The sequence below is a fragment of the Bos javanicus genome, chromosome 16 (assembly GCF_032452875.1).
Source record: "Bos javanicus breed banteng chromosome 16, ARS-OSU_banteng_1.0, whole genome shotgun sequence".
In the NCBI taxonomy this organism is placed as follows: domain Eukaryota; kingdom Metazoa; phylum Chordata; class Mammalia; order Artiodactyla; family Bovidae; genus Bos; species Bos javanicus.
Genome location: NC_083883.1, coordinates 66,551,733 through 66,567,715, shown reverse-complemented (window position 1 = coordinate 66,567,715; position 15,983 = coordinate 66,551,733). Strand labels below are relative to the sequence as shown.

The 15,983-nt window shown below is 45.2% G+C and overlaps 1 protein-coding gene across 2 annotated transcripts in view; it reads left to right on the top strand.

Annotated features, from left to right (window-relative positions):
* NIBAN1 (niban apoptosis regulator 1) overlaps positions 1–12,539 on the top strand; it is a 184,140-nt gene extending 171,601 nt beyond the window's left edge. For both annotated transcript variants that reach the window (XM_061383467.1, XM_061383466.1), the window contains exons 12-14: positions 1,337–1,444; positions 5,455–5,566; positions 7,590–12,539. In XM_061383467.1, the coding sequence (XP_061239451.1) occupies positions 1,337–1,444; positions 5,455–5,566; positions 7,590–8,725 (1,356 nt within the window). In that variant the 3' untranslated portion in view covers positions 8,726–12,539. The remainder of the gene's footprint in view (positions 1–1,336; positions 1,445–5,454; positions 5,567–7,589) is intronic.
* The last annotated feature ends 3,444 nt before the right edge of the window (positions 12,540–15,983 follow it).

Below are 15,983 nucleotides of genomic sequence, written 5' to 3'. Positions count from 1 at the left end.
AAAAGAAAAACCTCATGGCAAAGGAACTACTTCAAGGAAAGGACAGCTGCTGTGTGAAATTGTTTTAAATGTGCTTTGTGCATCAGTGTATCTCAAAATAGTTGTAATAATAGGAGCTTGCATGTATATAGGGCATATCTTTAAGCTTTTTAGAAAAACTTATCCTGTTTCATTTGATCCTCACAAGAACTTGACTTATGTAAGCTTAACAGGCTACTTGAGCTTTGAGCTAAAACTATCCCTAAACTTAGTCCACTAATTTTTTATGACCTACTTTCCCTAAGCAGAGCTTTGGAACAGAAGATCAAAGTTTCACAGAGCCTAGGAGGTGGTCCCTGAATTTCAGACCTGATCTTAATACCTCACAGGCAGTAGGAAACTCTGGCAACCAAATCAGTGAGATTAAAAGCAATAATTGCCATGGTAACACACAAAATCATGAACTTGCCATTGAGAAAGAAAAGATAGTATCAAGGTCAATGTCCCCTCCCATGGCAACACAATTTTTACCTCTCAGGAAAGTCCATCTCTTCTCTGGACACTTTAAACTACAAGAACAGACTTCCCAATGCTAAGTCATAATTCTCACCACTGAGAATTCTAGTTCTACACTCTTTTCTCATGCCCTTCTTCCACATGGTAGTCTTTGGTTGTTTGAATACAGCTATGATTTTACCCCAAGTTGTCTCTGGCATAAATCTCTTTAACCATCCTTTGTTTGGCCTGACCATTCTGCACACATCCCTGTGGCTATGCTCAGTTTGTCTGTACCCTCTCCCTGAACCCCCTTTAAAATCAAACCCGGGTCTCTAGACTTGGCTGTTCCATGTGTCAATAGGACATCCTCTTTCCTATTCTAGATACTGAACTTCTTTGTTGAACATACCACAGTGCTAATGTAGCTGTGAGCCACTCTCTTCTTTGGCAGAAATCATTACAACCTACCAATCCCGCTTTCAGGATGTAGAGTGAAGGAAGGAGATGATCATGGCTCCCATGCACCAACCCAAGACAGGGGTGATGAAGTTTTAACCCATCCCCTAGTTTTGTCTTCAACTTTATAATAATGCTCTGCTTTGATCTTACCTCAGTTTTCGTATCTGTAATAGGGGAGGCGGAGATGGGTCATTATCAGTCATAAGCTCTACCTGCAATGTGAGAGAACTGCATAGAAAGATCTCTGAAACCTTTGAACACCACTAGAGTCCTCAGTAATTAGGATGGGAGGGTGGGGGTGGGAAGGGAGACGAAGTGAGTTGCTGAGTTTTTTGTTTACGCAAAAGTTAACAGGTTGTAACGTTGTATTTAGCATACATTTCTATCTCTGTACCGACAGCAATATGATTATGACAGCAGCACCATCCGGAAGAGGATATTTCAAGAGGCGTTGGTTCAAATCACACTTCCCACCCTGCAGAAGGCACTGGCATCCGTGTGCAAACCAGTAAGGAGATGGGTTACTCCAGAACCTGCTTTTGTTGCCTTTGAAGTTCAAGTAAATTTTTTTTGGCCATGATGCACTTACAAGCAGTAGATGACCAGGGAGGGGGTCAACACACTTTTCCTGTAAGTGGTCAGGTGGCAGGTATTTTAGGCTTCACGGCCGTATTATTTCTGTTGCAATCACACAGTTCTGCCGTGATAGCACAAATGCAGCCATGCTGCTGCTGCTGCTGCTAAGTCGCTTCAGTCCTGTCCGACTCTGTGCAACCCCATAGAGGGCAGCCCACCAGGCTCCCCCGTCCCTGGGATTCTCCAGGCAAGGACACTGGACTGGGTTGCCATTTCCGATGACCCATAAACAGATGTGCAGTCTGTGTTCCAATAAAACTTTATTTACAAAGGCAAGCAGCTGTCTGGATTTGCCAATCCTTGGACAAGACAGAATCTCAAAGGGTAATGATCTGAGTTTGAACCAAGTTAAGGGTTACAATAGAGTGCCTACAGATTGTTCCTCATTGTGGTGTGACACCCCCCACCCCCACCCACCCACCACAGGCCCAACACAGCCTCTGAAACTTGACCACTCCATCCAGGAAAAGACCTTAAGTCACACAATTTCAGAAGGATATTTGTAATTTCAGTAATATTTGCTTACCGAAGTCAATGAAACTAAAACCATCGAAAGCTTCCGTGAACACTAGGCAGCTAGTGACAGCCATGCTTGTGAAGGTGTGACTAGGTCACATCTTCAGTGCAGGGTCACAAGTGAGCCGACTAAGGAGGCCAGGTCAAGACCTGGGTTCAAGTCCCGGCTCTTCCACATATCAGCTCTGGGGCCTTGGGCAAGAGATTTTTCCTCTCTCTTGGCCTAGATTTCATCTAGAAAATGGAGGTAATAATACTTTGCAGTATCCTTCTTAAGACTGAGAAGCCCAGGGTGACACGGTGACCATTCGATGAGTGCTTGCCACGTGCTCAGCACTTTGTATGGACTGTCTTGTTGATCCTCAAGATCTGTTGAACCTGTCTTGTTGAACCCTGTGAGCAGGTACCGTTTATGTCCTCATTGCACCTGAGGGGTTAAGTAATGGGACCAAAGTCACAGAGCTGGAATCCACCAGAGTTTGAACTCAGCTCACACTCATTTGATAACATGGGATGTGCTCAATAAATGGTATTTACTACTACTTTTTCTGCTGCTTCATGTTCTGCAAACTGGGACCTTTGCAAGGCTGGCTCCCTCTTGGCACAAATACTAAAGAGCTTTTTAGAATTTAAAAAGGGCTTTTTTGTGGCTTAGAGAGTCTCCAAACATTGGAACATTAAAGTCCATTGCATGAGTTATTTTATTGGAAAAATTTCCTTGATCATTTTTATATTCTATACATACTGTTTTTCTTCAGAAAGCCAGAGGCATACCAAGTACCTGGCACTTATTTCTGAGGGTAAATTTCTTTCATAGAAAAGGTTTGATCAAGTCAGGGCAGTAAAGAATCTACCTATATGATTGTCTCTTGCCTATATGATTTTCCATCTTATGGCTGGAAAAGTCCAGCCATTCAAAGGATGACTCGGTCCACCTTGGACATGTCTGCATGCAGACGTTCTGTGTAGGGTATTTTTATTTTCCAATCCCAAAAGCAATGTGGGGGCCTTGGAGCCACGTCCTCCCAAGAGAGGAGAAGGGTTAAAAAAAACCCTCTTCCTGTATGCTCCTCTCTCTCCAGCCATCTGCAGAGTTATACCAAATCTCTAAGAGGCGCTTGTGATTTTTAATCAAGAGAGACCGGTTTGGAGAGGAATTGAGGCCTGGCATTTTCAGTAATGAGAAATAGTGTACCAGTACCAAGAAATGTAAAAAACATCTGGATTTACAGAGAGGGTGAACTAGGGGAGCATTTGCTTCAGGCAAAGATTCTTTAGTTTACTCGAGTGTATTTCCCTTGGTTCTAAGATCTGCGGTACTTAACCCAGGCTGCACGTTAGAACTGCCTGGGGAGATTTTTTTTTTTTAATTCCGATTTAACAGATCCAGGAAATTAATATGTGTCACGATTCAGTCAATTCAATATAGAAAACCTGTTTTGTAAAGTTGTGCACATCACAACAGGATAAGTGCCCCTCGGAATGATTCTTTTCCACACAATTACTTAGCTGGTTGAAAGTTCAAAGGCCTGCTATTTATTCAGCGAACATGTATAAGCATGATCCAGGCACATGTCCAGCCAGCGTCCCTGTTTTGTCCTGGGCTTCACAGCCTAGAGACAGCAGACAGGCACAGAGCGCACTTTGCGATGAGCATGGCAGGAACTTTGTGGGGAAGAGAGGTGACAGAGTTCGGAAGAGGGTGCCCAGCTCTGCCTACGTGGATGGAGAGGACTTCCCAGAGCCATGTTTTCTCCCAGTCCTGAGGGAAGGAAGGAGTGGAAGATCACGTGGGGAGATGAAAGACACAAACCTCATTTTGCAGAAGAAGAGAGAGGCACAGAGCCGTGAGCTGGCTTGCCCAGGGCCCCGCAGCCAGGCCAGGGCAGTGTGCAGTCCCTGAGCTGCGCTCTGCCCGTGTGGCTCTTATCCGTGTGTCAGTCTTATCTCATAGACCCTCTCAGGGTCACGGAAGCTCATGTCTCTTTAATCCTGTGGCTTTCCCTAGGGTGGGCAGAAAGGGGTCCCATTATTACCCACTGGGATCCGGTCCTGGGCTACAGACCCCCCTGTCCTGGCTCTGAGAGTCTGAATGAGGTGGCTTCTGATGGCCTGCTGTAAATCTCCTCCCTCCAGGCAAAAGCCATCGAATCCCACTGCTAAGACCCTGGCTGTCTAAGAACCAGGGGTCAGGGGCCTCCATCCTGCACTGTCAGGGGCAAGCGTTATGGAGTTAATCACACGGATATGACTTGGCTCATTTTGATCCCTTCCTTGACCTCATGCTGATAAAAGGCAAGCCACGTGGAGACCCTTGGAAAGCAGGAAGTGTTGAAGGATTTTGTGTGATGCCTGGATTGTCTTAGAATCACGGAGTTTCTGGGCCAGCTGGAGGGGAAGAGGAGACTGTTTCTCGAGAGTCTGTGACTAGGGATTCTCCACACCTGAGAACGGGACGCATCCTAAGAGTTAAACACACATCTACGCTGCTGCTGCTGCTGCATCACTTCAGTCGTGTCCGACTCTTAGCGACCCCATGGACTGCAGCCTACCAGGCTCCTCCGTCCATGGGATTTTCCAGGCAAGAGTACTGGAGTGGGTTGCCATTGCCTTCTCCGACATCTGCTCTAGGACCCAGCAATCTCACTTCTAGGTATACACTCAAGTAAGCCCTAAATCCACAAAATCATACACAAGAATATCAATACCAACTATGTTCGTAACAGTCAATATCCAGCAGTAGGAATATAGATAAACAGCTTTAGCTTGTCCATATAATGAGTGCCATTTATCAGTAAAAAAGAATGAACTACTGATACATGCAGCAACATGGATGAACCTCCAAAAACAAACACAAAAAAAGAGTACAGGATTCCATTTGTACAAAGTTAAATAACAAGGAAAACTAATCTAGTGTGATAGACACAACATCAGAGCTTAATCTCTTGGTGAGTAGTCTAGACTGGAAAAAGGGGTGATGGAAATGTTTACCTTGATCTGGGTTATGGTTATCTGAGTATATTTATATATTTAAAGTTGTTGAGCTCTACTTTTAAAATGTGCGCATTTTTCTCGGTATAGCTTACACCTTAGTAAAGTACTGTTGGCATTAAGAAAGAAGAAAAAGAAGGAAACATCCAGACCCACTGACAAGGCCTTGAGACATCAGGGTCTCTGGTGTCTGCCCCCTCGAAGGGCATAGAGCGTGAACCCAGTCCAGGGCATGGTGTCTGGGGGAAGGAAGCAGGTGACCAATGCTTCACACTCCAAGGGGGAACAAGAGAGACAGCTGTCCTTTCCAGAGCTCCTCTGCAAACTGGTGTCTCATGCGTTGTCCCCTTTATCTTCTTATCTCTCCTTCTCCAGGAGCTTCAGAAATATGAGCAGTACATCTTTGCAGATCACACCAATATGATCCATGTTGAAAATGTCTATGAGGAGATTTTACATCAGATCCTCCTAGATGAAAGTCTGAAAGGTATGGAGGGTTTCCCTGGTGCTGGAGAAAGCTCTAGATAGAGGGGCGCACCCCTGATGCGGACCCCTCAGGGCCCGCTAGGTTTTGTCCACAGGAATGAAAAGGGAAGAGGAAATTGACACCAAGAGCTGGGGAGACAGAGGACGAGGGACTGAAGAAGCGAGGGCCGCTGACCTCCACTGAGCGGTTGCGGTTTGGCTCACACTCCACTGGCCCGTTAGATATTATTTCGCTTTCAATCCAAATAAGAACTCTGTGAACTGGGAATTTTAAGCTTCATTTTTCAGATGAGAAAACTGAGGTTAGAGAGATTAACCTAGGGTGTCTCATGAACAGCTGGCCTCCTCCAGCTGTTCCAGACAGAACAAAGGAAAAAGAGCTCTTCTTGGCCACAGGCTTACAACACCTCCCCAGCCTGGAGCAGGTGATTCAGCAGCGGGGCTTCCCAGCTGCTCTGCCCTCTCAGCACATTCCTCACCTCCACTCAGCCAGACAGAATACACTGGGCTGTGACTCCGTCCTTGGCGAGTCCCATTAGGACTCTGGCTCACAGTATGCCGTGGAATCAGGCCCTGCTCAGGATAGGAGTGTAGATAGGAAAACTTTGATAGAAATACACAGGAGAGGGCTGTCCCTAAAACTATAGGCTTGAAACATATCTGGTCTCCACAAAGAAAGCTGGCCAAGCACAAGCCCCAGGTCAAAGTAGCTCATCCAATGAGATAAGGAATACAAAGATGTCATCTCAGTATCTGCACAGGAAGAGGGGCTCAGTCAAGGCCACTGCCAGTCCACCACAGCACCCTTGGGCGAATTAGGAAAAAAACTCTCTTCCTCCAGATGGCGGACTGCTCTCTGTCAAAAACTTGTCACCATATACTGGTTTGGTTTGAGCAGGACATGCTACTGCAGCCTGCTGGAAAATTACTCTGCTGAATACACAAATCTGTGATGTGAATGGTATCCCCTGGGGTGTGAGATTGTTGGGCACTGTACAACCTACACAGCCAGAGGGAGAGGCTGATTGTCAAAAACGTCAGCTGCTGGTTGTCATTATTTTTTAAAATTAATTTTTATTGGAGGATGGTTGCTTTACAGTGTTGCATTTGTTCCTACCGTACAGCAAAATGAATCAGCCGTACATTTACACATATTCCCTCCCTTTTAGAGTTCCTTCCCATTCAGTCTCCGCGGCACTGTTAAGTAGAATTCCCTGTGCTGTCCAGTACAGACAGCCAACAAACACAAGATGCGATGCTCAATTGCTATGTTAATTATGCTAATTATTAGAGAACTGCAAATCAAAACTACAAGGAGGTATCACCTCATGCTGACCTGAATGGCCATCATCAAAAAAAACTTACAAACAATAAATTCTGGAGAGGATGTGGAGGAAATGGTTGTTATTATTGATTTTACTCCTCTCGGGGCCTCTAGGACTGAGCCGGATGGACAGAGGCCTTTAGTTTGGACACTGCAGGTCATAAGGTTCTCTCTGCAGGCTCAGTACTAAGGACTCGTTACACGTTCAGGACTGTTCTGAGTGTAAAAGCAGAGAAACTAAGGGCCTGTCCTGCCCTAAAGGAGTGTCAGTCAAAGTAGACACACTGCAGCCACACACACTAGCAGCTGAGATGTGGTGGGGCCTTCCGAGGGTGATACCAATGGTAGTAGATTTGACCTCTTTGAAAGCTAAGGCCATGTTTTATTCATTCATCTTTGGATTCTTAGAGCATGTCCCATAGTTGATGTCCAGTAAAAGTGTGCTGTTTGAATAAATGAATGAGTGAAGGAATGAATGAGTGAACATTACAGAGGTCCAGGGTTTGGAATGAGTCTGTAGGCTCTGGTCATCAGGGAAAGCTTCCTGAAAGAGGGTTAGATGTAAGCTGGAATTTGAAATTGGGAAATTCAAACAGTTAGAAAAGCTGAGAGGGAATTTTAGCTTCTAGATAAAATCAGAAATTCCAGATTAGTCAGGGCAAGGTTTTAACATTATGTTTTGCTTTCTGATATCTCTCAGTGATAAAGGAGGCTGCTATCCTGAAGAAACACAATTTGTTTGAAGACAACATGGCCTTGCCCAGTGAAAGCGTGTCCAGCCTCACTGATCTAAAAACTCCTGCGGGGTCAAACCAGGCCAGCCCTGCCAGGAGAGCCTCGGCCGTTCTCCCCGGAGTTTCAGAGAGTGAGATCCTGAGTAATGAGGTGTTCCAGGAGGCAGGGGAGATGAAACAACCAGAGGTCCCTAGTCCATTGGCCAGAGAAGAAGGCCTTTCCCTCCCTGTGTCCAGCCCTCCCCCAGATGGGGACAGGCAGGTCATCGATTCAAGTATAGATGGCCCAGTTGTGAATCTGGTGGCTACAGAGGTGACAGCAGGCGCCCTGGGCACACACTTGTCACAGCCGGAGTGGGAAGAGACTCCTGAGGACCGAGAACCCACCCAGGAAGACGCAGAGCCCAGGTCTGCCGCAGGCTCCTTGAAGGAGCTCAGAAATTTGCTGACGGTGACCGCCGAAGTAACAGGGGAGTCCGCTGTGCTTGAGGTTGAGAAAGATACACATGAGGAGGCCCTTGTTCCCCAAGATATTGAAAAAGAAGAGGAAGCAACCCAAATCGACACAGAGGCCAGTCAAGCATCTGCTTCGGGTCAGGACAACTGTGAAGAAAGTGAAGTCGGTGAGGGGGAGGCCCATGGTCCAACTCCCAAGGCCGAGGCCAGCGGGGTGGAGCTGGGAGAATTTCCAGATGCTCAGCCAACCTGTGGGGGGCTCAGCGAGGGGGGCCGGGGCCCAGACCCCACAGAGGAGCCGGGAGAGGCAGGAGAGCCCACTGAGAGTGAGCTCACAGGGGATGCCTCTGGACTGGGCACCCTTGAAGGAGGAGGGCCCGTGTGCTCTGTGGAGGCTGAGGCTGTGTCCCTAGAAGCTTGCGTGTTCCGTTCTGACTCCATCATCCCCAGGGAGAGCCAGGTTTCTGTGGAAGAAGAGGCGGTGGGCGGGAGCTGCAGCACAGCCCAGCCTGCCACCAGTGAGGATGCCCAGGAGAGGAAGGCTGACCCCGTTCACGAGTGTCAGTGGGTGGTGGAGAACGTTGCAAACACCGATACCCTAGATACACAGAGAGAAGACCCCCCAGAGCCCCCTTCAGAGGAGTGAAAGGGACAGAGTGGCCAAAGTCTTTCTTGGAACAAACTCAGCCCAAAGGGGGAGGGGGGATGCCTGCAAGTTGTTACCAAAAAAAAAAAAAAAAAGCATGAAGTACTTCTTTAATTTGTATCATGAAGCTAGAGGGAATTGCACACGGGGCAGGAGCACTGAGGCAAGCCTTTGTGGAATGGAACTGTCCTCCCATGAATTATGACTTTAGCATTTGAATAAGAATTACAAAGGTAATGGCGTGGGGGGGTGGGGGGTGGTGAGAGGCAGCTGAGGGGCCCAGGGTGGGACGGGGCTGCAGGGAAGGCAGAGGAGACAGCTGGGCACCCTGCACACTCTCTTCTAATGCACTTTAAGGCTTCTTCACGTTCGGTGAGAATGCGAAGGTAGATCCTGTAATCCAGCCTCACCGTTCGTCCACAGCCCGGCTGCAGGAAAGGGAGATGGTGCGTGCCGGCCCCTCCCGCCTGCTGTGTGCGGCCCACAGAGCCTGAGCGATCAGCCTGAGACATCTCAGGAAGGCTGCGCGGAAACAGAGCAAAGTTGTGGTCTGGGGGCTGGCTGGGCCTCTTACTAATGCCGCTATCAATTTCCTACTAATTCATCTTGCTAATTCTTATTAATTAATCACTTTTTGGAGAACATCAGATGAGGCAAGGAAATTTCTTTGGCATGTTTAAGGCTGAAAGCCTTCCAAATTAGCCTTAGACTGTGCAGAGAAAGAGCTTAGCTAAATTATCAAGCATAAAGCCGACCAATTAAACATTATATGAACAGCTATTCTATGACACATGCTGTGTTAGGCATAGTAACAGAAAAGAACAAAAGAAAAAAAAGAAAGATTAGGTGCTTGTCTAGCATAAATGGAAGGATCCAAAGGAATTTAATCTAAAAGAAAAAAATATATACTGATTTTCAAAACATGACAACTTTCTTTCTTTCCATTGAAACAGTTCTGGTTTATTCCCAGGAGGGAATAAAGTGAATAAGTGAATAAAAGAAGAAAGAAAAGAGGGAAGTAAAAGGGAGAGAGAAAGGAAGAAAGAGAGAAATCAAGCTATAGATCATTAAGTTCCAAAGGTATTACCAACAATGGAAATTATTTGCTCAGTTGTTCAGCAAATTGAGTCTTGTTATGTCCCAGGCACTGATACTATGGTGGAAATGGCTCTGTTCCTTTCTCCCAGAACCTGCTTTAATGGAAATAGATGGAAATACATCTTCTGAATGGATCATGATCTTTACCTGTGAGTGTTAAGGTGGAATGAACTTTCTTGCCAAAGGTTAAAAAGATGTATTCTCTTGTCCTTCAGAAAAATACCAGATGATTTTCTAAAAGCTTTACTCCCAGGTCTACATCTTGAAATTTCCTTCTACAAATTTTAATATTAGATCTCAACATTGTCCTAAGAGCTTATTTTGATTATCATCAACAAGTAGTTAATATCAGGTTTTTTTTTTAAAGAATTTGTCCACAGTTTGACCATTTAACCAGGAACTAAAATCTCTCTCTCTCCACTTCCCTATGAAGAATTGCTTGGATTTCTGGGTCATAGGGGATGAAAAATAATCAGGATACTCTCATATTGAATTGTTTCACCCTTGGCTCAGACGGTAAAGAATCTGTCTGCAATGCAGGAGATCTGGGTTCAATCCCTGGGTCAAGAAGATCCCCTGGCCAAAGCAATAGCTACCCACTCCAGTATCCTTGCCTGGAGAATTCCATGGATAGAGGAACCTGGCAGCTGTAGTCCATGGGGTGGCAAAGAGTCTGACATGACCGAGTGACTAACACTTAGTGTGTTTAGATCCTCTCATTATAGGTGGAGAAGGCAATGACAACCCACTCGAGTACTCTTGCCTGGAAAATCCCATGGACGGAGGAGCCTGGTAGGCTGCAGTCCATGGGGTCGCGAAGAGTCGGACACGACTGAGCGACTTCACTTTCACTTTTCACTTTCATGCATTGGAGAAGGAAATGGCAACCCACTCCAGTGTTCTTGCCTGGAGAATCCCAGGGACGGGAGAGCCTGGTGGGCTGCTGTCTATGGGGTCGCACAGAGTCAGACACAACTGAAGTGACTTAGCAGCAGCAGCAGCAGCATTATAGGTGGAAGGCAGAGGTCACTCCCCTCCCTGGTCCTTATTGCGCCCGTGTTCACTCATATCCTTGCATTTGGCACAAAATATTGCAATTATATTTACTTCCTGTCTCTTCCAGGGGCCCCTTCCTTCAAGGACAGACACTAGGGTTTGGTCATCCTGTGTACTTCCTGCACACACAGCCTCGAATAATAGCTCCCTGGCTTCTCAAGTCACTTTAATATCCGTAGTGCCTAACAAGGAACTGCTTGTGTCAGGCTTCTCAGGAAATGTGAGAACTGATCATCAACCACACCGCTGTGCTGGGGCTATTTGGGGCTTGCTGTCAGGCAAGGAGATATATTTTACTTGGGCTTTTTGCCCTTGGGAGTCTTCCCTTAAATCAAGTCCAAAGTCCAAAAGACAAGTGGCCAAATGGTCTGATGCGCTGCCCAGTGAGACTGAGAGCCAAAGGAGCAGTGCCCAGCCTCCCCAAGGACTGCCCTTTTCTCCGGGAGAATGGTGATCTGCAAGCAAGGAGGTCCTGGCGCAGGCTAAGCCCATGTATAAGCTTCTAGCTTCCTCCCTTTTGCTCACCTCAGGGCTCCTGGCCCCACTTGGAAAGCTGAGAGATTTTTCCAACCCTAAACGACAGTACTTGTCACTTCATTGGATGAATGAACATCAGTGTCTACCCATCCGCTGGTAGAGGAGACCAGAGATTAAGAGGAAGTACAGAGCTGAGAAAGCAGAGTTTTTCTGTACATATTTCACAAAAGACATGTCCACTAGATTAAGTCAGGTGACTGTTCTATTTGACGATAGAACAGGAAATTAAAGTGCATTAAAATTTCCTTGTTTTCACATGTTGAGTGGAATAGTTTCCTATTACTGGGAGTTTCTCTTGCTTTTGATACAGACTTGTCTAGATTGCTTCAGTGGTTTCCAGGTTGGAGCAAGGTTATTGTGATTTAAGTGAGCAGCAGGAAAAGCCTCTGCAAGCTGCTCAGGGGCTCTCTCCTATGGACAAATTTCTTTGAAGTGCATAAAACCTCAAGACATGGCTTTTGGCAAAAATTCCATGACTAGTTATGTTTTATTGACCTTTTACAAAGAAAGGATATTTTCCTTAAAAACGAATTTGCTTATCAGGTTTTCCTTTGCAGCTTAGAGCAGAGTCAGTAGTGTCTTGCATTATTCAGAGTAAACTCATTTAAAAAAAAATGCATTTTGGAGACAACAAGGAAAAGATTCCAGTTTGTTCAAAATTTTTAGAAAGAGACTGAGTATGAAGAACTATGGGTCTTCATGCTCCATCTTCTGCATTTTACTACAGAGATTCTCAAGTCTGGTTTCATAACCTTCAGATTAGAGGTAGTGATTTCAAAGGGTTCCACGATTCTCTCAAATAAGTGATTTTATTTCTTTATAAAAAGTGCTAAATGATGTATGCTAACCTAGCAAGTTTAATTTGGGGAAGAGAAAGACATCACTGACAAAAATAAATAATACAGTTTCACTTGGTGAAAAAGTCAGTTACATGTACCTTCTTTACCAAAAACAAGTGGGTTTTACAATTTGCTTCTGAAGTCTGCAACCTCAATAAGGAGATCTACACTGCGGATTGGTTTTTCTGGTCACTATATAAAGCAAATAAACGTAAACCACTTTGTAACCACATATTTACCCTGCCAAGTGCCTATATTGCAATAAAATGTTTGTCCTTGAAAAAGTGTCCAGACGTCATATTTATTTGGAATAGGGCTGTTTTCATCTTTTAAGCAAATGTCATACTTGAGCTGGGAGGAACTCCTCAGAGATGGAAAAGTGAGTCAGTGTAGTACAGAATTTTACTTTTCTGCCATCAGGAAGGAATCCACAGGGAAGTCACTTAATGGCAGTTGTAATCATGCTTTTAAAATGCATATGCTAATTTCTGTGGGAATCGGATTAGGTCTATAATACAATAATAGGCAATTACTCTTGATGTAATTGAATTGCTGTTCAAACAAATTTGTTTTCAGTGGACAACGCTGAGCAATATATCCATTCTTTCTGTAATTATAAACAAAGCAATATTTACTCACTAGTATCCACAGTTGCTTATTCATCCATAAATTCGTTCATCTGAAAAACAATGATTGTGCATCTGTTTTATGTAGGTGCTCTAGTGGGTGTAGAAGACACAGAAGTATATACAGTGGACATGATCTCATATCACAAAACTCAAATTCTCAGGGTGGACACAGCCAGGGAGAGCTCAGAATGGGTGTTTGCTTCTTCACTTGGCAGAAGACTTTTCTATGATCTCAGCTTTAACTTTACACCAACAGCTTCAGGCAAGAGAGGAGGCATGTTGGAGAAATCGTGTCCGGCAGTGATGGGGACACTTGGTGTGGCATAAGCTTCCCTCCTCCATCTCCTCCTTCCATAGCAAACTTCTGGTGGCTCCTCCAGAATTTCTACTTTGGGTCAATAATCAGATTGGAATTGGAGGTGAGGGGGATCATGAAACCACTTTTGTATGTCTTTTTCTTAGATTGTCTGTCCATCCGGTGTGTCCAGGATGGAAGTGATGGAGGTCTCGGGAGGAGTCAACTAACAGCTCTTCTCTCCTCACAAGCCTGGAGCCACTCCAGCTTGAGCATCTCTCATCCTTTGCCATATCCATTGTCAAGAATATCTGTCCCTCCCTTCCCCATCTAGCCAATTCCCATTGTTCCTGTGAGAGGACAAGTCAGGCCAGTTTCCCCACCCAGCTCGTACCCCCAACAATGCTTTGCTGAACTCTCCCAGCCAAATGTACTTGTCTACTTCTAGTCATCCTCTCCCTCTGCTGCAGTTGTCCACCTGACCTGTGCCTTGGGGCAGGGATCCTGCCTTTAATCTTTGTATGCTTAGCAGAGCATAGGTGCCTGAAGATAGCAAGTGCTCAAGAAATGTTGAATAAATATCCCCAATCACAGATGAAGAAACAAGTGAAGATAATAGTCAGTGATCCCTTAGCATGTGTTAAGAATCTGTGACTCTGGGAAGTTTACCCACCCTCAGTCTACATAGATAGTTCTGTTTTAGTGATGAGACTTGGTCATGGGTTTTTGTATACTCATCCCTCTGGGAGGCCAAGTCAGAGCCAAATTGCCTCCAAATCAAGCTACTATGAGCCACCTCCTAGTTTTGGGGACAGCAGCCTCCACTGGGTTTTCCTGAGGTCCTTAAGAGGTTAACAATGCAAAAAGGTCAAGAAATTTACCCCTGAATGGTACCCGAGTCTGTGATGCATGAGCAAATGCTTGAGAATTAATGGGCAGCATCTTCCTTCTAGAAAGCCCTCCTCTTGAGGTTGGATAGGGAGCAGGGAAGAAGATGTGGTCCCTGATTTTAGGAAATTCAGTCCAGTTGGGGAAGCTGAGATGCAAATGGTGGTTCTGTGAGAAGAGGAAGAAGGGTTCTGGCAGAAGAAGTGACAACTGAGGACTCTGCTCAAGAAAGGGCAGGTCTGATTGTTGAACCTATTAAGTTTGCCCTTTGTGTCTTGCCTTTTTGACTTCTTCATGAACTAAAATCCAAAATCCAGCAGCCAGAACCATTAGAGGAAGCTGTGATCAGAAGGAGTTACAGTCAGAGCTGTGACAAAGGAAGGAAATCAGTGGGCTCTATTGATTTAATCACGACTTACTTGATGGGAGAGGGGAACAATCTAAGGAATGAGTCGACCTCAAGAAACTGGAAAAGGCAAAGAGATGGATTTTCCCATAGAGCCTCAAGAAAGGAATGCAGACCTGCCTGCTCACTGATACTAGCTCAGTGAGACCTGTGTTATAGTTCTAACCTCCACAACTGTTAAGATATTAAATGTGTGTTGTTTTTGACCACTAAATTTGTGGTAACTTGTAACAGCAGTTGGACCTCTTAGTTAAAACATAAACAAATGAAACTCTAAAAAAATCCAGCTGCCTCCAGATACTCTGAAGAAATTTTTTATCAAGATCCTTTCCTGCCCTACCCGTCTGGTCCCTATACAGAGGGGTATGTATATGTATCGGGAAGGGTTTGCTTTGTATTAGCAATTCCAAGTGGAATTATTGGGGTAGGAACCAGGTGGGGCTTATGTTTTGGAAAATGTCTACAAGACACTGAGGTGATTTTGAAGCTAAGGGCTTCAACACCCTGCTCCCTGCCCAACCCTGTTCTGTGCTGCTGCCTGAGTCACGTGGGGGACAGTTCTTTCTGTACACTGGTTTGAGAGGGATGTTGTGAGGGGAAAATGAAGGTATCTTCATTTCTGTCTGTTAGAGGCTTCAAGTTTTGAACTTTAAATTTTTATCCAGAGTTTAGGATAAATTATGTTTTTCATGTAATGTCCAGATTCATTCATGGAGTTTTTTGTTTTTTTTTTTTCACAAAATACTTATCAATGTCTACTAACATACCACAGATTCTGCCAGACCCTGGGAATAGAGTGATAAAACAATCAGTCCCTGCCAGCATTACATTCAGTTTGTGGGTTATCTTTTCCCCATTGACATTTTCAATTACTCAGTTTAAGGAAATACTGTTAACATTAATGAGCCTTTCCACCTTTCAGGTCTCGATTCAGAATTCTTCACCAAGTTTACCTATAGACTGGGAACTTTGCTCTGAGTTCCTTTATGAGAAAATTGTATGGGTGTCAACTCATTGTCTGAACTGGGGCTAACCACTTAACCTTTAAAAGAATTTGTTTGTAAAATGGCAACAACAGCCCCCACCTTGAAAGGCTGTTGTCCACATTGAGTAAAATGAGGCCCAAAGAAGCGAAGCAACTTCTGAAGGTGACACAGCTAGTAACTAGTTGACCCAGGAGTATCATTTAGCAATCACTACAAAACTGAAATCACTCCAAAGTCAGTGGTTAAAATAGGAAGCATTTATTACTGCTCAGAAGGCTACGGGTCAAGCACCAGGGAGACAGCTCATGTCATCCTGTCTGACTTCCCCAACAGGTGTGGGAGGTGGCTGGCTGTCCACTGGTGTGGCCTGTCCCTTGCTGGGCGGCTGGGCTCCGCTCCGTGTGGTCTCCCGTCTTTCAGCAGACTGGTGCGGGCTCATTCCTGATGCAGAAGCCAGGAGGAGAAAAGGAGAGAGAGAGAAGAGGCAAAAAGCTCAGAACCGGTGCAACATCACTTCTGCCGTG